At 50.2% G+C, this 24,438-nt stretch overlaps 1 protein-coding gene across 3 annotated transcripts in view; it reads right to left on the bottom strand.

The window, feature by feature from the left end:
* Positions 1–14,971: 14,971 nt before the first annotated feature.
* IBA57 (iron-sulfur cluster assembly factor IBA57) overlaps positions 14,972–24,438 on the bottom strand; it is a 10,013-nt gene continuing 546 nt past the window's right edge. For 2 of the 3 annotated variants that reach the window (XM_001083460.5, XM_015114634.3), the window contains exons 2-3: positions 16,324–16,664; positions 14,972–16,231 (exon numbers count right to left, since the gene is read on the bottom strand). In XM_001083460.5, the coding sequence (XP_001083460.1) occupies positions 15,840–16,231; positions 16,324–16,664 (733 nt within the window). In that variant the 3' untranslated portion in view covers positions 14,972–15,839. Of the gene's footprint in view, positions 16,232–16,323; positions 16,665–19,879; positions 23,885–24,438 lie in introns of those variants that run through there. The other variant, XM_015114645.3, reaches the window with a different exon arrangement.

The following is a 24,438-nucleotide window of genomic DNA, read 5'->3' as shown; positions in this document are numbered from 1 at the left end:
CTCATATCCATTAGGATGTCCACCATCCAAAAGCAGAAAATAACAAGTGTTCGCAAGGATGTGGAGAAACGGGAATGTTTGTACACTGTTGCTGGGAATGTAAAATGCTGCAGCTATCATGAAAAACAGGATGGAGGTTCCCCAAAAATGACACACAAAACTCCCACATAATCCAGCCATTCCACTTCTGGATAGATACCCAGAGGAATTTCATTTTATTTTTGTAGTGATGGGGGTCTTACTATGTTGCCTGGGCTGGTCTCAAACTCCTGGCCTCAAGTGGTCTGCCCATCTCAGCCTCCCAAAGCATTGGGATTACATGTGTGAGCCAACATGCCCAGCTTTGCCCAGAAGAATGGAAAGCAGGGTCTTGAAGAGATATTTACACACTCATGTTTACAGCACCACTACTCACAGTAACCAAAGGTGGAAACAACCCACGTGTTTACCCACAGATGAATGGATACACACAATCCAGGCCATCCACATGATGGAATAGTATTCAGCCTTGAAAAGGAAGGGGATGCTGACACAGGCTATAACAACAACATGCTGAATGAAATGCAGCAGACACAAAAGGACAAATCCCATGTGATTCCACTCATAAGAGGCCTCTGGAGTCGTCACAGTCACAGGTGCAGAAGAGAGAATGGTGGTTCCAGGGGCTGAGGAGGGTATGGGGAGTTGGCATTTGATGGGAACAGTTTCAGGCTGGGAAGACAAAGGGGGTCTAGAGATGGGTGGTGGCTGCACAACCACGTGAATGTACTGAATACCACTGAATGAGACATTTAAACATGGTTTAAAAGGGTACTTTTGTGTGTATTTCACCATAATTTTTTAAAATAAAAAATTTTTAAATTCATTTCTCATATTTCATCAATTCTGAGAACTCTTCTTCCTGCATTCCAGCCAGGCACATGAGACACGCCTCTGTTCAATGCCACCCCATGGTCACCATTGGACACAGATGGCTCCGTTCTCAAGGGCACTGGGGTGTCCCCACCCAGAGGCCACCTCAAGTGACCCCAAGTGAGCTGAGACCACAAAGCTGGGCTCTGACTTGCAGGGACTCGTCGGGAGAACGTGGCTGCTCCCTGGTGACCACAGCCTCAGAAATACAGCCAAATGCCTGGGACTCACGTCCGGGACTCATGCCTGGGAAGCCATCTTGTTGTATCACAGCAAAATGAACCAGAGAAGCCGCTGGTTCAGAAGACACTGCTCTGAGATTTCTCAGAAGGGTCAGGGGAGGAAGGTCAGGGTTCACATTAAATTAATTCTCCCAGCTGTAATTGTTGGTCCTCTGCTGGACCATGGCCACGCCTGTTATTGTCCCTGATCTGAATGCTGGGTGATCTTGCCCACACTGCCTGGGCCCCACAGGTTGGCTCTCCCAATGCAGAAATAATAGCAGGGCCATGAGGCATGAGGACCAACTCTGGGGCACGTGGCCAGGACACAGGCCACAGGGATCCAGAGGACGTCCTGAGAGTTGTCAAAGCCCTGTGGCACTTCAGTTCAGCCACGGTCACACAGCCCCAGTCTTTTCTTACCTAAAGACCAAAATATGGTCACAGAGGGGCTTTGTTGGCAAGGACCCCATAGGGATGCTGCCTATCTGGTAGCACTTCAAGAATCGGAGCCTAAAAGAAAAGGAAGACTGTGTCATGAATCTTGGGATTCCACCGGGGCCACATGGGAGCCACGAGGGGCCATGACTATCGCCCACTTCACAGAATAAGCCAGTGCTCCCCAAAAGGATCTACACACTTAATTCAATTCCTATCACAATTCCAGCAAGGGTTTTCATGGACATAGACAAGCTACTTCTAGAACTTATATGGAAAGGCACAGGCACAACAGTTGCTAAAACTATTATTTTTTTGTTTCTAGGTTTTTTGTTTGTTTGTTTTTCCTGAGGCAGGGTCTCACTCTGTCACCCAGGCTGGAGTGCAGTGGCGCAATCTTGGCTCACTGCAGCCTTGACCTCCCAGGCTCAAGCGATTCTCCCACCTCAGCCTCCTAAGAAGCTGGGACTACAGGTGTTTGCCACCATGCCAGGTGAATTTTTATTGTTTTTGTTGTATTCTTTTTGTAGAGACAGGGTCCCACTATGTTGGCCAGGCTGCTCTCGAACTCCTGGGCTCAAGCAATCTACCCGCCTCAGCCTCCCAAAATGCTGGGGTTACAGGTGTGAGCCACCACCACCCCCAGCAGCTAAAATCATCTTGAAAGAAAAGAAGGAAGTGGGAGGAATTGCTGTACCTGCTGGTGAGTCTTTCTACCATACACGGCCACAGAAACAGGGCAGTGTGGCATCCACTGAGGGACAGACACACACATCAATGGGAGAGAATAGAGCCCAGAAAAAGCCCCCTCAAATATGCAAGACTGATTCCTTTCTGTAAAGGTGCAGCTCCAATGCAGTGGAGAAGGGCAGCCCTTTTAACAAATGGTGCCAGAGCAATTAAACAGTCACAAAAGGGAAAAAGTGAACCTCAGCCAAAACCTTGCATCTTATACAAAAATTATCTCCACATGGAGCATGGCCAACAGCAAACAATCTGAAAAAGAAATCAAGAAAACAATCCCATGGATAATAACAGCTACAAAGAACATAACATACCTAGGAATTGATTTTACCAAAGTGAAAGATCTATACAAGGAAAACTATAAAACACTGATGAAAGAAACTGAAGGGGACACCAAATAATGGGAAGATATTCTCTGATGATGGATTGGAAGAATTAATATTGTTAAAATGACAGTACTAGCCCAAACAATTTACAGATTTGATAAAATCCCTATCAAAATACCAATGACATTCTGCACAGAAATAGAAAAAAAATCTTAAAATTTATATGGAACCACAAAACACCCAGCTAAAGACCCAGGGTAGCCAAAGCTATCCTAAGAAAAAAAACAAAACTGGAGGCATCACATTACCAGACTTCAAACTATACTACAGAGTTATAGTAACCAAAACAGCATGGTACTGGCATAAAAACAGACACATAGGCTAATGAAACAGAACAGAAAACCCACATAGAAATCCAACCACTTACAACCAACTCACCTTTGACAAAGGTGTCAAGAACATACACTGGGGAAAAGACAGTCTCTTTAATAAATGGTGCTGGGAAAACTGGATATCCATATGCAGAAGAATGAAACTAGACCCCTATCTCTGACCATATACAAAAATCAACTCGAAATGGATTAAAGACTTAAATGTAAGAACTGAAATTATGAAACTGCTAGAAGAAAACATTGGAGAAACTCTGCAGGACATTGGTGTGGGCAAATGTTTCCTGTGTAAGATCTCAAAAGCACAGGCAACCAAAAGCAAACACAAAGCTAAAAAGCTTCTGCACAGCGAAGAAAACAAAATGAAGAGACAACCCACAGAATGGGAGAAAATATTTGCAAACTACCCATCAGACAAGGGAGTAATAATCAGAATATATAAGAAGCTCAAACAACTCAACAGAAAAAAAATACAGTAATCTGATTTTTAAATGGGCAAAAGATTCAAATAGACATTCTTCAAAAGAAGACAAACAAATGATCAATAGGTTTACAGAAAAATATTCAACATCACTGATCATCAGAAAAATGCACATCAAAACTATACTGAAGTATCTCACTGCAGTGAAAATGGCTTATATCTAAAAATATGGTACTTATACACATTATTACATATACACATTATTACATACACATTATAAAGAAAATATAATCCCAGCACTTTGGGAGGCCGAGGTGGGAGGATCACCTGAGGTCAGAAGTTCAAGACCACCAGGGCCAACATGGTGAACCCCTACCTTTACTAAAAATACAAAATTAGCTGGGCATGGTGACAGGTGCCTGTAATCCCAGCTACTCGGGAGGCTCAGGTAGAATTACTTGAACCTAGGAGATGGAGGTTGCAGTGAGCCAAGATCGCGCCATTGTACTCCAGCCTGGATGACAGAGTTAGCCTCCAGGTCAAACAAAAAGAAAATATGGTACTTATACTCAGTGGATGTATACTACATTATTCACTCACAAAAAAAGAAGGAAATCCTATCACCGGCAGCAACATGAACGGAACTGGAGGTCTTTTTTTTTTTTTTTTTTTTTTTTTTTTTGAGACAGAGTCTCACTCTGTCATCCAAGCTGGAGTAGTACAGTGAGCCAAGATTGTGCCACTGCAGTGGCACGATCTCGGCTTACTGCAACCTCCACCTCGCAGGTTCAAGTGATCATCCTGCCTCAGCCTCCCAAACAGCTGGGACCACAGGCATGTGCCACCACGCCCAACTAATTTTTTGTATTTTTAGTAGAGATGGGGTTTCACCATGTTAGCCAGGATGGTCTCCATCTCCTGACCTCGTGATCTGCACAACTCAGCCTCCCAAAGTGCTGGGATTACAGGCATGAGCCACTGTGCCTGGCCCGCAACTGGAGGTCTTTATGTTGAGTGAAATAAGCCAGGCACAGAAAGAAAATTTCATGTGTTCTCGATTTCATATGGGAGCTGAAACAGTGGACCTCATGGAGATGGAGAGGACTGGTGGGTCCCAGAAGCCAGGGAGGGTGGGGAGGTAGAAATAAGATAAGTTGATTAATGGGTACAAATACTTGGTTTGACAGAATAAGACCTACTGTTTCAGAGAGCAGTAGGGTGACTGTAGTTTACAGTATTTGATTGTACATTTCCAAATAGCTAGAAGAGAGTAATTCAAATGTTTCTAGCATAAAGGCAAATGGTGAAGGTGATGAAGACACCCCAAGTATACTGGTTTGATCTCTACAACTTGTATGAATGTATTAAATTATCACATGTACCCCCAAAATATGCATCAACTGAAAAAAAAAAGGATCACAGGCTTAAACAGAAAATATAAAACTACAAACTTGTAGAGAAAATATAGAAGAGGCTGGGTGCACTGGCTCACGCCTATAATCCCAGCACTTTGGGGAGGCCGAGATGGGCGGATCACCTGAGGTCAGGAGTTTGAGACTAGCCTGTCCAACATGGTGAAACCCTATCTCTACTAAAAATACAAAAATAAGCCGGGCCGTGGTGGTGGGCACCTGTAATCCCAACTACTCGGGAGGCTGAGGCAGGAGAATCGCTTGAACCCAGGAGGCGGAAGTTGCAGTGAGCCAAAAGCACGTGCCATTGTACTCTAGCCTGGGCGACAAGAGCCAGACTCCGTCTCAAGGAAAAAAAAAAAAAAAAAAATAGAAGAAAATGGCCAGAATCTAGGCCTAGGCAAAGAGTTCTTAAAGCCGACACCTAAAGCATGATCCATAAAGGGGAAATTTAATCAACTGGACCTCATCAAAATGTTTACAGCGTTTGCTCTGTGAAAGCCGCAGTGAAGAGGACTAGAGGGCATCCTGCTGACGGGAAGAAAATATTGCAACCCAGACACCGTCTCCCATTGTCATTTGTGCATTCTGTTCAATAAAATATACTTGTAACCCCGAAATTAATCCTCTGGGAGTGTTTAGAGTCGTCTGCGGACTTTGGCAGCAGTGAGAAACTCTGCGTGGCCCGGCACACTCCTTCCCAGCTCGGGTGGAGAAGGTTGCACCCTGCCTGTGGTTTTTGGCTTATTGTGAAGCATCATTTCATGGTCTATTTAGTGCCACATTTTCCACACGTTTGTGCTTTGTGCTTTTTGTGGGTGATTTCGCATTTAAAGGCACCTCCCAGCACAACGCTGAAGTGCCATCTGGCATCCCAGGTGCAGGAGGGCCATGACATGCCTCCTGAAGATTGTGTTAGATAAGCATGAGTTACAGTGCCCCCAGGCCGTAAGCACATGAATGCACCAGCAATCTGTATTAAACCAGGTGTCTTCAAACAAAACACACCTAAAGCAAGGCTATGCATTGACTAGGTGATTAAATGTGACCAGAGGCTCCCAGGCGCCTTGCCAGTATTTCTCTGCTGAATGATGGATAAGAATTTGCTATTTCAGCAATCCTGGTGACTTCACGGATGTAACTACTGCCAAATAATGAGAATCGACTGGATCTGACATATGGTATCACAGTATCTACTGAGGCCAGGTGTGGGGGCTCACTCCTGTGATCCCAGCACTTTGGGAGGCCAAAGTGAGAAGACTGTCTGAGCCTAGGAGTTCAAGACCAGCCTGGGCAACAGAGTGAGACCCCATCTCTACAAAATCAAAAATTAGCGGGGTGTGGCACCTCATACCTGTAGTCCCAGCTACTCGGGAGGATCACTTGAGCCCAGGAGGTTGAGGCTGCAGTGAGCCAAGATCACACCACTGCACTCCAGCCTGGGCAACAGAGCCAGACCCTGTCTCAAAAAAATAAATAAAAAAGACATGCTAAACAGCGAGAATTAAATGAACAATCCAATTAGAAAGTGGGCAAAAAACGGCCAGGCGCAGTGGTTTGCGCCTATAATCCCAGTACTTTGGGAGGCCCAGGTGGGTGGATCACCTGAGGTTAGCAGTTCGAGATCAGCCTGGCCAACATGGCAAAACCCAGTCTCTACTAAAAATACAAAATTAGCCAGGTGTGGTGGCAGGCGCCTGTAGTTCCAGCTACTTGGGAGGCTGAGGCAGGAGAATCACTTGATCCTGGGAGGTGGAGGTTGTAGTGAGCTGAGATTGTGCCACTGCACTCCAGCCTGGGCGACAGAACAAGACTCCATCTCAAAAAAAAAAAAAAAAGAAAGAAAAGAAAAGAAAGAAAAAGAAAAAAAAAAGAGAGAACGGGGAAAAAAAATTTCACCAAAGAGGACGTACAGATGGCAAGTAAGCACATGTAAAGGTGTTCGACGACACTGGCCATCAAGGCAATACAAACTGAAATCACAGCATGAGGTCACCACAGTTAGATCAGAATGAGGAGAACAAAAAGCAGTGACCACCCCATGTGCTGGGGAGGACGTAGAGAAACCAGGTCACTCACACTGCTGGTGGAAGGTGAAACAGGACTGACACTCTGGAAAGCAGCTGAGCAGTTTTTTACCAAACAAAACAGGCAGTTACTGTATGGCCCGGCAATCACACTTCCAGGCCCAGAGAAATGAAAACACACATTCACACAGTAAATTGACCATGAATATTTGTGGCAGTTTTAGGTGTAACAGCAACAATTGCAAACAACCCATGTGTCTTTCAATGCTGCCTCGACTGGCTTGGGCCACCAGCACACACTGATTTTCCCAGTCCTGGAGGCAGGAGTCCGAGATCAAGGGGGCAGGACTGGTTCCTCCAAGGCCTTCTCTCCACAGCTGGCAGCCCCTGCCTTCTCCCCGTGCCCTCACATGGCCTTTCCTCCCTGTGTGCACCCCAGGGGTCTTTTTGTGTGTCCAGATTTCTTCTTTTTATCAGGATACCGTCAGATTAAACTAGGGCCCCCCCCATGTGACCTTATTTTAACTTAATCATGTTTGTGAACATTGTGTCTACAGTCACATTCCGAGTCCCTGGGGATGATGGCTTCAGCCTATGATACTGTTAGGGGGACATGATTCAGCCCAAAACAAATGGGCAGATGGGAAAACAGACGGGGCTCACACCCTAGGAAAAACAACTCAGAAATAAAAAGGAACGAACTACACAACAGCTGGAAGAGAGCTCCAGGATATGTCCTTGTGCCAGAGGCGGCACCTGAATGACCCCATGGATATGACGTTTCTTTTCTTTTTTTTTTTTTTTTTGGAGACAGAGTCTCACTCTGTCACCTAGGCTGGAGTGCAGTGGCACGATCTTGGCTCACTGCAACCCCTGTCTCCCAGGTTCAAGCAATTCTCCTGCCTCAGCCTCCTGAGTAGCTGGGATTACAGGCGTGTGCCACCACGCCCAGCTAATTTTTGTATATTTAGTAGAGACGGAGTTTCACCGTGTTGTCCAGGCTGGTCTTGAACTCCTGACCTCAAGTGATCTGCCCACCTCGGCCTCCCAAAGTGCTAGAATTACAAGCGTGAGCCACCATGGACAGCTGGATATGACATTTCTGAGATGACAAAATTCTAGAAATGGAAGATGGGCTACGGTTGCCAGGGATTAGGGATAAGATGGCGTCAGAGCCATGGGTGTGGAAGGGCCACACAGGGATCTTCCTGGGGATACGAAGTGAGATGGGCAGAGGCTGAGTAAGGCCATCGGATGGCATCGAAGTCCATGTCCTTGTGTGAGACTGTGGTGTTCTGCAAAGACTCACTGTTAGGAAAAGTTGGGCAGAGGGAACAAGGGATCGCTCTGTACTCTTTCTTACAACAACTATTACGGCAACAAAAGTTTCTTTTTTTTGAGACAGGGTCCCCCACTGGAATGCAGTGGTGCGATTGTAGAGCACTCCAGTCTTGACCTCCTGGGCTTAAGTGATCCTCCCACCACAGTCTCCCAAAGTGCTGTGATTAGGATTAGGGTTAGGTGGGGATTAGGGGGCATGAGCCACCATGTCCAGTGGGCAATAAAGTTTCAATTAAAAAACAACAATATCTGCAGCCCAGCACGAGCTCCTGAAAAGACCAGAAACACAATCAGCACACACCTGTCCACAGCTGGTGAGGCCAGAGGGCAGGTGTCCACCCCTTGCAGCCGTTTTCCCCAAATGCCCTTCTCCAGCATGTCTGTGTGGCCCACACATCTGAGCTCCCAAATCCAGGACCCTCCAGACTGCCTACCCCCAGCTGGGCATCCAACCGCTATCCATACCTCCAGTGCCCTCACATACCCCATCCCTGTCTTCACCTCAAACACTCCACCCACCACACACCCTGTCCCCACCACACACCCTGTCCCCCACACACACACACCCCGTCCCCCATACACACCCCATCCCCACCATACACAACCCATCCCCACCACACCCCGTCCCCACCACACACCCCGTCCCCACCACACTCACCCCGTCCCCACCACACACGCCCCGTCCCCACCACACTCACCCTGTCCCCACCACACACAGTCCCCACCACACACACCCCGTCCCCACCACACCCTGTCCCCACCACACACATCCGTCCCTACCACACACAGTCCCCACCACACACACCCTGTCCCCACCACACACATCCCGTCCAGTTCTCCTGCTTCATTTTTCACCACAGAGCCCGTAGCAATAAAATATACCTTGTATTTTCTTTTCATTGGCTATAAGCATTCAATACACGGTTGAATGAAGAAATAAATGAATCAATGAAAGATGGACCAGAGCTCAGCCATCTCCCAGTTTTTCTTCAGCAGGACCCCCTGCTATTATTGTCCCTGAGAACTTCTCACTGTGAGAGAGTCTGACATAAAACAAAATGTATTAAGTAATCCTTCATTTCTCCCACAAATGCCAGTGTGCACAAACTAAGCTAGCATCACTGCCAGGGAAATGAAAGACGGGGACACTGGAGATGGCCAGGTGCCCACAGCCCAGTCACAGTCCTAGCTTGGGCTCCCTGCCCCACATGGAGCACTGCCCTGGGTCTCCACAGCCCATAGCCAGACAGACCCTTCTCCTCACTTTTCCCAAATCAAGGCGTTTACCCAAGATGTTCAAAACTTAAACACTAAATCTCTAAATGGAAACTAAGAAGACCGACAGCACCAAGTGCTGTCAAGGATGCAGGACGACAGGAACCTGGCACACTTCTGATGGGAATGTAAATGCTGCACTCACTCTGGGAAAATGTCTGGCAGTTCCTAGCAACACTGAGCTTTCCTGCCCTGTGGCCCAGAGCTCCACCCCAGGGGTTTACCAGAAAGACTGGAAAATGTATGTACACACAATCTGTGCAAGTATGGAGATGCAGAGACCCCTGAATGAGAACAGGCAAACACTCCTTATTCCCAGATTGCTAAAGCAAGGGAATCAGCCGCCATCACTCATATTGGGTGGAGATGCCCAGGCTGGCAGAGGAGTGGGAGAGCTTCCAGATGAGACAGGGACAGCTCCAGGTGAGCCCGGATGGAGTCTGTGGCCTGGGGAGCTGGAGGCAGCTCACAGGAGTGGGCCTCCCATAGGATTGGTAAAGGAAGTGTCTGCCTCCATTTGTGCTGCTACAAGAGAATACCTGAGGCTGACTCATTTATAAGGAACAGAAGTTTATTGGCTCACAGTTCTGGAGATCGGAAAGTCCAAGGTTCAGGAACTGGCAGACTTGGGAATTCTGCCTCCAAGATGGTGCTTTGAACACTGGAGGGCAAGAGAGACACAAGCGGGCTAAACTCACCCTTTCATAACATTAACTCCACCCTTAAGAGTGGAGCCCTCACAGCCCAATCACCTCTTACAGGCCTTATCTCTTAACACTGTTAGAATGGCAATTCAATTTCAACATGAAGTTGGCACAGTGCCTCATGCCCCAATCCCAGCTACTTGCGGATAGGAGTTGAAGACTAGCATTTAAAAACAAAAAATTTTAAAAATTAGCATGCCCCTGTGGTCCCAGCTACTCGGGAGGTGGAGGTGGGAAGATCACCTGAGCCCAGAAATTCAAGACCAGCCTGGGCAATATAGTGAGACCCCCATTTCTACAAAAAGTTAAAAAAAGAAAAGAAAAAATTAGTCGAGTGTGATGACTCACACCTGTAGTTCCTGCTACTCACGAGGCTAAGGCAGGAGGATCACCTGAGCCCAGGAGGTTGAGGCTGTAGTGAGCTTGTAGTGTGTTTATGCCACTCCACTTCAGCCTGGGCAAGAGTGAGACCCTGTCTCAAAAAAAAAAACAAAAAAACAAAAAAACACCTCCCAACAACAATTGTGAGTTTGTTTGTTTCTCCTTGAAGGACTGGCTTTTAAATTCCATGGTCTTCCCTCTATAGTTTGGAAGATACATTTCCATTCTTTTAGAGATTATCTGAAAACTTTGATAAGCCTAGTAACAGATGCTAAAGTCAGTGTCCATGCCCTCCTTCCAACCAGGAGGAGGACTATAGAACACTGTAGGTTTGCGCACCTCTCTCCCAACTCACATGTGGCATCTTTTTTATAAACTCCAAAAGTAGGCATTCTAAGTAGAAGCTTCTAGATGTGGTGTTTTAGACATGCCCACAAATCGACCCTCCTGCCTATTCATTCCTTCTTCCATCACCAGCTTCCCCACAGGATCCCTTGCCAGAAGCCCAGACATGCCTTAGACGCTTTAGGCTCTGCTGGCAGCAAACTCAGGAGTGAGGACCGTTTCCTGGTATGAAAATGCCTTTAGTTTTTTTTTTTTTCTTTTTTGAGACAGAGTCTCATTCTATTGCCCAGACTGGAGTGCAATGGCACAATCTTGGCTCACTGCAACCTCTGCCTCCTGGGTTCAAGTGATTCTCCTGCCTCAGCCTCCCGAGTAGCTGGGATTACAGGCATACGCCACCATGCCCAGCTAATTTTTGTATTTTTAGTAGAGACAGGGTTTCACCATGTTGGTCAGGCTGGTCTTGAACTCCAGACCTCAGGTGATCCACCTGCCTCAGCCTCCCAAAGTGCTGGGAATACAGACATGAGCCACTGTGCCTGGCCCCTCATTCTTGAAAGATGAATTTTTCTGGGTACACAATTCTAGGCTATCACTATTTTCTCCCAGGACTTTGAAGATATTATTTACTTTCTTTCTGGCTTCCAATGTTGCTTTTAATAAACCACTTATTTTCTTCTTTCCAGATAATCTCTTTCTTTTCTGCCTTCTTTCAAGATCTCTTTGTCATGAGGTTCTGTACTTTCACCAAGACATGACTATTTGGTAGAGCTTCTTAACTATGCTGCTTGGGAGCCACTGGATTCCTGAACCTAAGGAGCAGGGGCTCCTATCGGTTTGGGAAAGTTCTCAGCCGTATTTCTCTGAATACTTGCCTCCACCCCATATTCTCTTTCCCCTCCTTCTGGAATTACTCGTAAATTGCGGATGCCATACTAAATTCTCCGTCTTCTTGTCTCTTACCCCATCTTATATTTTCCAGCTGCACTTTGGGGTCATTTCTTCAAACAGTTCCCAACTCTTCAGGAAACACACCATGGATTATTTTTTAGAATATTCTATTTTTATTTCAACAAGTTCTCTTTTTAATCTGCTTGGTCATTTTATAGTCTCTTGCTTCCTGTGCATAAATTGTTTTATTTAAATATATTAAACATCCTCATTCCATGTGATGTGTCTGCTTACTCTAGGATCAGAATATTGGTGTGTGTGCTTCTGTATGTCTTTCTGCTGGGCCTTGTTTATGGTACTGTGTGTGTGTGCGCTTACAATTTCTTTCCTGTACCTTAGCATGTTTTGATATCTTAAAAACAAAACAAAACAAAACAAAAAAACAAAAAAACTTCCTCTGTTTTACGGCAGTCTCATTTAAAAAAAAAAAAAAAAAAAATTCCACCTTCTGGCTGGGAGACTGCCCCTCCCAGACCAGCCAATCCTTACAGATAAGGGCCCAGCTGGGTGCACGCCTCTGTGATGCAACCTCATCAGTCCAGAGCCCACCTCTATCTAGCCAGAGCACTCAGGCAGCCAAGGACCACTCCTACAGCTTGGAGCCCATGGAAATCACTCCAGCTCGCCGGCCACACACCTGCCCTACCTTGCCTTTCCTGGGGAAGCGCCAGGAAAGGTCTGGCAGAAGCTCTCCTGGGCTCCTGCCTCTCCTCTCAGGCTGCACTTGACTGACTATCTCATACAAGAACACAGAACAGGGAGCTTGTCTCCTTGGGGATTAGAAGATGATGATGATGATGATTTTACAATGAACGTATACTTCTTAGGATGTTTTCTATCAAAGGCCTGATTTGGAGGTGGGTTTCTCACAGTTTCTACACTGTCTGCTGGGCTCTGGAAATACTACCAACTGCAACTTCTCTTCTTTTTTATTTTTTCTTTGTTTTAAGACAGGGTCTTGCTCTGTTGCCCAGGCTGGAGCGCAGTGGCACAATCACAGCTCACTGCAGCCTCAACCTCCTGGGCTCCACCATGCCTGGCTAACTTTTTTTTTTTTAAGAGACAGAGTCTTGATATGTTGCCCAGGCTGCTCTCAAACTCCTGGGCTCAAGCAATCCTCCTGCCTCAGCCTCCCAAAGATCACAGGCATGAGCCACCATACCCAACCTTACCTGGCTTTGAGAGGAAAATATAAGCATGCTTTCTTAAAGATGCACTATACACTGTGTTAAGTAAAACAACTCAGAAACAGAGAGTCAAACACCACACGTCCTGACTCATAAGCAGGAGCTGCCCAACAGGCAATGTGAGCACAGAAAGTGGAAGGTAGAAGGCGGACATGAGGGACTCTAATGAGGGGTGGCAGGACAGGTGAAGGTAAGAAGCCCAGATTGCACCACCATGCACTATACCCACATAACACAACTGTACCTTATGCCTTGAATTCACACACACACACACACACGCACATACGCTAACTTCCTATGTTTTTACAACATAAACTAAAGCACACAGAAGAGCAGTGTGCAGTTTTGGAGCGGACGCACCAGCTCTCAGCAGACCCCAGTGCTCCTGAACGCAAAGCTCTGACCCTGCTGAGGCGCTTTAGGCTTTAGGCCTGCTTCCAAGGTCCTAAAGGCCAGGCCTTTCTGAGAGGACTAAGGACATTTTGGTGAAAACTGATTTGGTTTGTATGACAGAGAGGCTCTTTTGTTGACTGATACTTTCCTTTTTAAAGACAGAGAAAAGGCTGGGCACAGTGGCTCATGCCTGTAATCGAGACCATCCTGGCCAACATGGTGAAACCCTGTCGCTACTAAAAATACAAAAATTAGCCAGGCATGGGGCATGTGCCTGTAGTCCCAGCTACCCAGGAGGCTGAGGCAGGAAAATCACTGGAACCTGGGAGGCGGAGCTTGCAGTGAGCCGAGATTGTGCCACTGCACTCCAGCCTGGGCAACAGAGCAAGACTCCATCTCAAAAAAAAAAAAAAAAAGGACACAGAAGAACACGGAATGTGTTTGATATGAACCAAGTATTTTGAGATCCTGACACCTGCAGAGACCTGAAGACACTGAGGGGGCGCAGGATGGCTCAGGCAGCACCTCACTCTGGAGTGGCGTGCTTCCTTCCTGGCTCACCACCCAGCCACACCCACAGGACAGGCTAGGATGCTCCCAGATGCTGCAGCACTCAAGGAGGTCCTGCTGGGAATGCCAGGCAACCTCAGGCAGATGAGGGAGCCAGGGCACTTTGAGCTCGAGGCACAGACCCTCATTCCAGGGGTGCATGCCCCTCATGCAGGAGACACCAGCTCTTGGTGACACGGGCCACAGGCATCCACTCCTGGCTGAGCTGGAGAGAAAACTGGCCGGGAAGCTGATCAAATGTCTCCATGACAGTTTAAAGCAGCAGCTGGTGGGGCTGGAAAGGTTGCAGGGATGCTGGTCTGGAATCCATCCTGCACTGGGGACTTCCAGAGCATGACCTGTCCAAGAGGGGCTGAAGGCCACCGGCTCTCAGGACCCCAGGGGTCAGGGCCACCTAGTTGTTTCCTTGCCCACAGGAGAGCTTACCGCAGCAGGTGGGACTGGACAGCCCTCCTCTTCCCTCCAGCTGCAGCCACTTCCTCCCGTGCATCCACTCTACACCCTTCTCCGTGGTGATAGCAAACTACACAGCAGCTCAGAGCTGCCTTTAGACCCCTGGCCCTGAAACTGCCATGGCTGAAGGTTTCTAGAGAGCACCTGTGGCCCCCCAGGATGGCTGCACAGGCTCCTTGCCTGCTTGGCCCTCCGTGACCACCCTAAGGTCCAGCTTGGTGGCCCAAATGCCTGCCCCCCAGGCCCTGTGCCCTGCAGCCAACAGCTCACAGCCATGGGGCTGTCCTTTGCAGACTCGGCACCCACATGCCCAGCCTGGGCCTCTGAGGCCTCCCCTGCTGGCCTGCAGCCATGCCAAGTGCTTCATCTGGTAGGTCTAGGCATTCTCAAGGGACAGCTGTTGCCAGGGTCGTCAGCCAGATCCCAGAAACTAAGCCCCCGCCTCCCTCTCCCCCAAATGAAACCAGAGCTCCCAAGGGGCTGCTTGTGGCTCACTCTTTAATAAATGCCCTGAAACATGGAGCTCACACTTCAGTGGGAAGGGGGAAGCCAGTGGGTGAACAGGAGGCTGCACCCCACGACTGACAGCAAGTCACTCTCACTGCAAACACAGGCAGTGCCGAAACCCAGCACACACATGCAGAACTCTGCCCTGCTGGCTCTTGAGCCCTGAGCTGGCCCTACCCCATGCTCCTGGAGGGCTCTGAGGAGGAACAGAGGTGGGGAAACATGGACAATGGGCACAGCCTTCCACAAGCCTCCAGCATGGGATACCTGGTGGCTCAGCCCTGTGTGCTCCTCCATGCACAGAAACCCACATGCCACCTGATCCAATGTCCCAGACCCCTCTAAACCACGCACAACCCCACCCTGAGACATGCTGGAAACAAGCACAGTGAAACAACTCCCAAAGCCGGAGCCCCAGCCTGCAGACCCTGGACACCGCCCAGCTTCCAGGCACAGGGACCAACCCCCCATGAGGCTCATGCTGGGCAGAGTGGGGTGCAAGGCACAGAAGCTGCCAGTGCTGGCCAGAGACACTGTCCCATCCTCCCAGACAACCCTGTGTGGAGCCACAATTGGGGCCCGGCGCCACCTGGAGCTCAGCACTCACACAGTGGGCTCCTCTGGGGCCACAGGAAGCCCAGTGAGAAAACAACCCACGTGCCTGGGGCCCTTGAGCATGGGCGGGGCCAGGCAGGGCACCTACAAGGAGGACTTTCCCAGATGGGAACCAGGGCTCCCACCCAGTAGGCACAGCAGACAGATGGAATGGGAAGACCCCCGACAGAGGACAGAGGCCCCAGGCCCCAGCCTCCCCATCAGCCTGCACCAGCCAAGGCTTCGGGCTACTTGGAAACTGTAGGCCACCAGTCTGGCACAGATGCGGCTAAGGCCACCTGAGCACCCTCAGAGGCTCTGATGTGCAGAGGACCCTTGATCTTCTCTGACCACAGCAGGGCCAGCCCCACGTTGCCCTGGCCGGCCCTGAACTTGCCCACAGTCTGTCCTGACGCAGTCAGCACTGTGGCACCGGGGGTGATGCCACTGGCAGGAAGGGGGTCCAAGAACCTGACAGGGAAGAGGCGCTTGCGGATGACGCCCATGTGGTGGGTGCGGGCTGTCAGCTCCTGGCCGATGTAGCAGCCTTTGGTGAAGCTCACGCCGTTCATGAAGGCCAGGTTGGACTCCAGCGGCAAGGCCACCCCAGGAGGCAAGTCTCTGACCCCCTCAGGAACGCCTGCAGGGATCGGAGGAGGGAAACCAGCAAGAACTGAACATCGTCTAGCCCTACCCATGCAATCCAGTCCTGCGCGCCCACCCTGCCCGTACCTTGCAGGTATCGGTGCTGGTGATAATCCCACAGGTCCCCGAGCCGGCCCCCCGACACCAGGGCTGGGCCTTCGTCCTGGGTGAGGAGCCGCCACCCCATGCGTGCTGTTCGCGGGTCGCGGATGAGGATGGCAGCAGCCCCTGCACTCTCCTGCAACGGTGCATTCCCGTAGGCCTCAGGGGAACTGGGCAACACTGCCCACACTCGCAGCTCCGGGTGCGGCTCCACCGTGACCTTCCGCCGGATCCTGTATAGCGCGAGGTGCTTCTGCAGTGCGCCCTGCACGGAGCTGTCACACTCCAGGAGAAAGCCAGACACCTCCTCCGAGTGTTCCTGGAGCCTGCAGGGAGAGAGGCAGGGGTGCATGCCAGCTCACCAAGTGCGTGGGCCAGAAAGGGCTGCATGACGGAGCTAGCCTTACCCAGGCAGAGGAGTACACCGTGGACCAACGTAAGGAGCCCTGCCCTCAGCCACAAGGGACTGCACCTTCAAGGCAAGCGCCTGGGTCACCACAAGCAGGGAGCCACGCCACAGCGAGCCACGCCCATAGCCATAGCCACAGCTAGATGTGAGCACCATGGAGAACAGCGCAGAGTGCCATGCCCACAGCAATGCCAGGATACGTGCAGACAACGCACATCAGGCCAGGCAGGGCACACCTGGACCAGCGCATGGAGAGCCCTGCCCACAGCCACGCGGAGCTGCGCCTCCAGAGCTCTCCTCTAAGCAGGCAGAGACAAGCTCACAGGGGCTAGCGCAGACAGACCCTGTTTGCCCAGGGACTGGCAGAACTACAATAGCCTGCCCAAGGGCATCGTCTGGAGTAGTCCCAAAGCCTAGGGAAGAAATGACAACAGTCCACTGGATGCAGGAGCAGGGACGGGCAGGGCCCCACAGAGGAACGGTATGCACAGCCACTGAGAACCAGACCTGCCTGTTCCAGCCCAGGGAAGCCATCGAGGAGCCCGAGGGTCCTAAGGTGGGCAGGAGGGAGGAGCAAGGAGCCCAGGAGGAGGTCAGGGAGGTACAATATGCCTGAGGACCACTCTACCTATGTCCACCACCTGCCTCCCCAAGTCAAGTCTCAGAACCCAACCCCAGAGCCATTCTGACCTGCACTCCAGGCAGCCCTCCTCAGAGGATTTGGGCAGGCACCACACGAATGACCCCTGACCAGATGGATGGTGGGGAGAGGAGAGGCCCGGGCAGTGTGGGGCATGTCAGGTGGGGGGCACTAAGTGGAGATACCTCGGGTGCAGCCACCTCCATGGCTAGGGTTGATTGCAGGTGTGGACTGCACAAGGCTTCACAGACCGGTGAGAGCTGAGACAGGGAGGTAATAAGACCCCCAGAGCGCCTGCCAGAGAGGAGCCCACAAGCTGGTGGCCCAGCCCCTTCCAGCCAGAAGAGGGCTCAGTCCTTGCCAGCCGCCCAGAGCTTCAGGTGCCAAGTGGGGGCCTGCTGCCCTCATCTCTGCAGTCTCACTCTACCCTGTGATCATGCCCACATGCCAGCAGCCACAGAGAATGTTCACACTCATCACCCAGAACCAGTGGGCACAGGTCTCACTGAGGACCCTGATGCAGGGAGGGTGGGCATAGCCAGCTGTGACAGCCAGTGGAGCTGGCCCGCCCTCCAAGACAGTGGTCACAGGACATCAAAAACAACACTGGCAAGGGAGGGGAACATACGTCATTTACACATGTGGGGCTAAGATGATGGGAGGAACAGCAAGGACAGCACAGAGGGGCAGCCGCAGGTGTGGTGCAAAAAGGTCACCACGCCACCAGGGAAACACAGGCAATGTGTCCCAGACAGACGCAGTGGCAAACCCAAACGCTGGCCAGCACGAGGAGAAACCAGGTCACTGGCATGCTGCTGGTGTGGAGGCAAAACGGGCGTCCCTCTGGAAGACAGGGTGCAAGTCCTCACAATATCAAACAAGCAACTACCCCGTGACCTGGCTCTCTCACTTCCGGGCATGGATCACTGAGAAATGAACACTGCAGTTCACACAAAACCTGCTAAAGCGAAAGCTCACAGCAGCCAGCTCTACTAGTAATGGCCAAAAGGGGAGAATCAAGGTGCCACCACACGACAGGGGACTTCTCAGCAAGTACAGGGAGCCGGAGATGGACAGAAGTGGGTGGATCTGAGGGCACTATGGTGAGGGAAAAGGGTAAGGCCAAAAAATAACAGGCCGGTGCATCCATCTATGACACTCCTGAAATGACACAATTTTACAGCTGGAGAACAGGTTTCGGGGTGTTGGGGGTGCCCATTCAGGGGCAGGAGTAGGAAGCCGCATGGGCCTGATCATGGCCACAGGTATTCGCACGTTAGAAAATCGCAGTTATACACATGCATGCACACACGCACAAAGTAAGACACGCAAATCCAGAGACCCCAGATGTGCCCTGTGTGTGCAATCAGGGGAACTGGGGAGGGGTCTATGCGATCTCCTCCCACAGGTTTTTTTTTTTTTTGCAACTTCCTGCAAATCTATAATTATTTCAAAATAAGAAGTGGGAAAAAAAAAAAAAAAAAAAAAAAACAAGGAACTTCCCCTGCAGAGGTGTCCGAGCACTACAAGAGGGAAGGCAGCAGGCAGTCCTTTCATCCCAGCCATCTGACATCAGCAAGTTTTTAACCACATGCATGCGTATTTGTATTTTTAAAGTCTACATTAGGGTCAGCAGACAAAGATAGACTAAAACACAGGTGAGCAGGGGACCCGGGCGGAGGGACAGATGTGAGGTCATGGGCACAGGGTGCTGGGCACTGGACAGGCAGGGAGGAGCTGAGCAGCGCCAGGCAGAGTAGAGGGACAAAGTAAGGGGACTAGAGTGGAGCTGAGGGATCGCAGGTCCAGGGTCTAGTAAGCTGGGCACACAGGCACAGGGGAGGCCGCAGAGTCCTACAGGGCAAGGGCAGGAGCTGGGGCAGGACAGGCAGGGTGGGGCCAGGGTGCCCCATGGGTCCATCAGTCGACAGTGGAGCCCAGAGAAGATTAAGCTGAGGGCCCCTGCACTCTGAGGTGGGGCTGGCTCAGTTGCCTGCCTTGGCTGGAACCCCCACCCATGCTGAAATCCCCTGCTGCCCCCATCTGCTGAGCACTCCCTGGCCTCCCACAGGGTGGATGTCCTCACAGGACCCAGGTTCTGGGGTCAAGGGCACTTTCCAGCCCTCTGTGCCGGTGACTGTCTACCAAGCAGCTTCTCAGGACCAACTGAGCTGGGACATGACCCCCAGGCCCACCCCAACCCCTGCCACACCTGAAGACTGCCAGGAGACTAGCTGCAAAGGAGAGCCCTGGCCTGGGGAGCTTTCTCAGCCTCATCGTTATCCATGGTGGGGGCTGTCCAGATGCTGAGCAGCACCCCTTGCCTGTACCACATCCCATCATGACAACCAAAAATATTTCCAGATACCGCCGAGGGGCGCAGGCGACAGGGTTGCCAGAGAAAATACAGGGCACCTGGTTAAATCAGAATTTCACATCAACGACCAATGACTTTTTTAGTGTACCCCAAATACCGCACAAGATGTACGTACAAATCATCCGTTGCTCGTCTGAGATGGACCTGGGTGTCCTGTGCTTTTGTTCGCTGAGCCCAGAAGCCCCAGTGGGAGTAAGGGTGCAGGAAGTGGAGGGAGGTCAGCGGTGGCTCTGGCCCAGCCAACTGAGAGAAAGGGTCCCCTAGCCATCAGACCCAAGGGTTTCCGGTCATGTTCAGGAAAACACTGCCCTGGGGCCCGGCCTGACTCCTTCCCTTCTCTCTCCTTCCTCCTTCCCAGGCCACCAGAGGCCTGACAAGTCTCTCCTGCCCCTCAGTGCTGGACAGACACAAGGCCACAGCCCTGACACTCTTGGGCCTGCTGAGCCCTGCACTGAGTCCACATCCTTGCCCCGGCCAGATCACAGCACGGCCACTGGACCACAATCCTACCTGCGACGTGACCCTACAGCCTCTCTCTGTCGCCTACATGAAGAGAGATCAAAACCAACTGACAGAAAAGGACCCCAAGGAGGCCAGGCATGGTGGCTCACGCCTGCAATCCCAATACTTTGCAAAGCTGAGGCAGAAGACTCGCCTGAACCCAGGAGTTCAAGACCAGCCCGAGCAACATAGTGAGATCTCAACTACCTGTAGTCCTGGCTACTTGGGAGGCTGAGGTGGGAGGATCACTTCAGCCCAGAAGTTTGAAGGTACAGTGAGCTACAATTGTACCACTGCACTCCAGCCTGGGCGACAAAGCAAGGCTCCATCTAAAAAAAATGCTGGCGCGGTGGCTCAAGCCTGTAATCCCAACACTTTGGGAGGCCGAGACAGGCAGATCACAAGGTCAGGAGATTGAGACCATCCTGGCTAACACAGTGAAACCCCGTTTCTAATAAAAAAAATACAAAAAACTAGCTGGGCGTGGTGGTGGGCACCTGTAGTCCCAGCCACTCGAGAGGCTGAGGCAGGAGAATGGTGTAAACCTAGGAAGCGGAGCTTGCAGTGAGCTGAGATCCGGCCACTGCACTCCAGCCTGGGCGACAGAGCGAGAGTCCATCTTAAAAAAACAAAACAAAAAAAAATTAGCTGTCAAGCTATGAAAAAACATGGAGGAATCTAAACGCATTATCACTAAGTGAAGGACGCCAATGTGAAGAGGCTACAGATGCATGAGTCCAACTACAGGACATTCTGGAAAGCGTGAAACTATGGAGACACTAAAAACATCAGTGGTGGCCAGGAGTTATGGGAGATGGATGGATGGGCAGGGCACAGAGGATTTCAGGGCAGTGACACTACTGTATGTGATGCTACAATGGTAGACATGTGTCATCATACATTTGCCTAACTTATGAACGCACCAAGCCAAGAGTGACCCTCATGAAAACTATGCACTCCAAGTGATGATGGTACGTCAACAGAGGTTCATCAATTGTGGCGAAAACAGCACTTTGGTGGGGGATGTTGATGATAGGGGAAGTTGTGGGGTAATATGGGAAATCTCTGCACATTCTGCTGTTTTGTTGAGAACCTAAAACTGCTATAAAAAGCAACTCCCATTAAAAGACAACAACCAAAAAACTATAGCTTCATCTGAAAGAAGGCACTACATCCAGGAAACAAGAATAGGGGGCTTTAAGGAAGCAATGGCTCAGGATGATATATTAGCAAGTATCAGAGTTGAAATAAAAAATCTTACAGTCAGAAAAAACCCACAGAGGAATGATGGGCAGGGAATGACCAGAGAAGCAGGAACACACGGAGGCTTCCAGCGAGAGGTGGCCCCTGACCTGTAGGCTGCCCTCTCCCCAGAGAAGTGACCAGAGAGGGCAAACCACAGAGAGAGAGGTCAACAGCCAACAGCAGCCCGACAAGGAAAAGAGTGTAACCTCATGAACTGAACTAAACGTGCCCAATGAGCGCAGCCCTAAGCCCACCCATGCCACAGAGTTGGGAGGGGTGGCATCTGGACACCTGTCGCCCAACACCCCTGGGGAGCCAATTGAGGAGGTGACCTTGTCGTATCCTTCTTCCGATGGCTGAGGAGAAACAGGGCCATGAATTCCAACAGAACTGAAGCTAGAGGGTTTCAAGTATTATTACACGGATGCTGAATCCCATGGAGGATGGTCCTGCCCCACCCAACCCCTCAGAGTGGAGCTCCCTAGCCTGTGACTTTGTGTCACATCTCAGAAGCGAGACCAGAGGTGGATGATATCACCCTTCAGTGCTGAGCTGGGGAAGAACAGAGCCACCTCCAGTACCCTCAGCACTCAGAACAGTGGCGGACACACCAGACACCCAGCACAGCGAAGAAAATTAACTCCTCCTGCAGACCTCGAGGACAGAGACCACTACAATGAGAGCAAATAGAAAGCCACAGAAAAGCCACCAAGCATATGCTTGGTAAGGGGAACTGGGGCCCAACAGATCTACAGACAAGCTCTAGACTAGGCAAGAAAGGATGAATAGGAAAAAACCCTGAGACGCAGAAAGGACAGACAGTTGACCCTTGAACTATGCAAGGGCTAGGGGCACTGGTCCCCACACAGTTGAAAACCCACCTTTAAGCTTTGACTCCCCAAAGGCTTAACTACTAACAGATTCCTGTTGACTGGAAGCCTTATGTATAACATACGCAGTCAAGTTGCACATATTTTCTATGTTTTATGCTATTATATACTGTATTACAATACAGTAAGCTACAAATCCCAGAAAGAAAATCCTAAGGAAGAGGAAATGCAGTTCCTCTTCACTGAATGGAAATGGATCACCATAAATGTCTTCATCCTCATGGTCTCCATGTTGAGTAGGCTGAGAAGGAGGAAGGAGAGCAAAGGTTGGTCTTGCCGTCTCAGGGTGGCAGAGGTGAAGGAAAATCCATATATAGGTGACCCACGCAGTGCAAAGTCAGCTGTACTTTATACCACAGAACAATTATTAAGAATAGGAATTCAATAGAACTAGGACTCAAAGGGAAAAGAATAAAAGAGGACTATAGAAATATGGAAGGGAATTTGGAGACCAAAAACAACATCACTGTAAGGCTAACATGTGAACAGCACAGTACTGACATAGAAGGCTCAAAATAATCAAAGACTATAGTTCTTAAGATGAAGAAATTAAAGTAGCTAGACAAAATGTAATGAATACATAAGACAAACAATGATGACTACATCTCTGAACTGGGACATGAAGATTTAAGCCTATTGAGCTAGGGTGGGCACACTTTTTCTGTAAAGGGCCAGTGAATAACTTAGGCTTGAGGGCCACACTCATGCCACAACTCTGCCACTCTAGGCAAAAGCAGCCCCAGGCCGGGTGCAGTGGCTCATGCCTGTAATCCCACCACTTTGGGAGGCCGAGGCGAGTGGATCACCTGAGGTCAGGAGTTTGAAAACAGTCTGGCCAATATGGTGAAACTCTGTCTCTACTAAAAACACAAAAATTAGCCGGGCATGGTGGCAGGCACCTGTAGTCCCAGTTACTCAGGAGGCTGAGGCGGGAGAATCTCTTGAACCCTGGAGGCAGAGGTTGCAGTGAGCCAAGATTGTGCCATTGCACTCCACCTGGACAACAAAAGCAAAACTCTGTCTCAAAAAAAAAGCAGCCCCAGACCACATGGAATCCAATGGGCGGGGTTCCCAGAGAGTTTTATTATAAATACAGGTAATGGGCTGAGTCTGACCTAAGGGCCATATTTCACCAACTCCGGTTCTACATTTAAAGAGCGCACTAAATGCCCAGCAATGTGATATGGAAAAAGACCAAACTAAGACACATCAGCAAGACATTTCACGACATCAAAGATAAAGAAAAGTTTCGAAAAGCTTACAGAGAAAAACACAGTTCACATACAAATAAGAACGGCACTAGACTTCTCAGAAAAGCTGGCAGCGAGAAAACAAAGTTGTGATGTGAACATTCTCGGTGACAATTTCCAAGATAGATTTTCACACCCAGCCAGGATATCAGGTAAAGCCACTGGCAGAGACACAATGAGTCCAAAAATTCACCCCACGTAGCTCAGGAAGTCATTAAAAAGGTGTCCATCCCCTGAAACCAAAACACAGGAGTAAGCTGAAGAGGACAAGAACAGGAGAGACAGCAGGCAGGCGGCCGCGAGCCAGATCCACTTCACCCGGGGGAGGTTTCAGGGATCCAGGTCCCTAGAAGCTGGGCAAGGGAAACCCCAGGCTGTAAGCTGTCACGGCCCTGACCCGGCATGAACATCACTGACAGTCGTGATATCGGCACAGATGACAGAACCAAATGCCAGTGTGACCAGCAATGGTGAGATCTGCGAGGGGACACAGAGAAACACAAGATAAACAGAACCCACGAGTGTCACCACAAGCTGTCACTCAGAAACACAGCTCTGCCACCAGGCGGGGGCCCTGAACCCCTTGTCCCTGCGGAGGGAGAAGGGTCACCAGGTGGCCCACTTGGGAGGTGCCCACCTAGAGATGCCTCTGCTCTGACATGGTAGGCGGGCACCCAGGCCTCCCCTGCATGAGTCGCTGAACCATCCCTGGGTGTCGAGCCGAGTCCTCCTCTGGGTGCTGGGCCCTGGGTGAGCTTCCCCTGGGTGTCTATCCCAAGCGGAATCTC

This window comes from Macaca mulatta, chromosome 1 (assembly GCF_049350105.2).
Source record: "Macaca mulatta isolate MMU2019108-1 chromosome 1, T2T-MMU8v2.0, whole genome shotgun sequence".
NCBI classification, from domain to species: Eukaryota; Metazoa; Chordata; class Mammalia; order Primates; family Cercopithecidae; genus Macaca; species Macaca mulatta.
The sequence above is the reverse complement of the archived record's forward strand: the minus strand, read 5'-3'. Positions and strand labels throughout refer to the sequence as shown.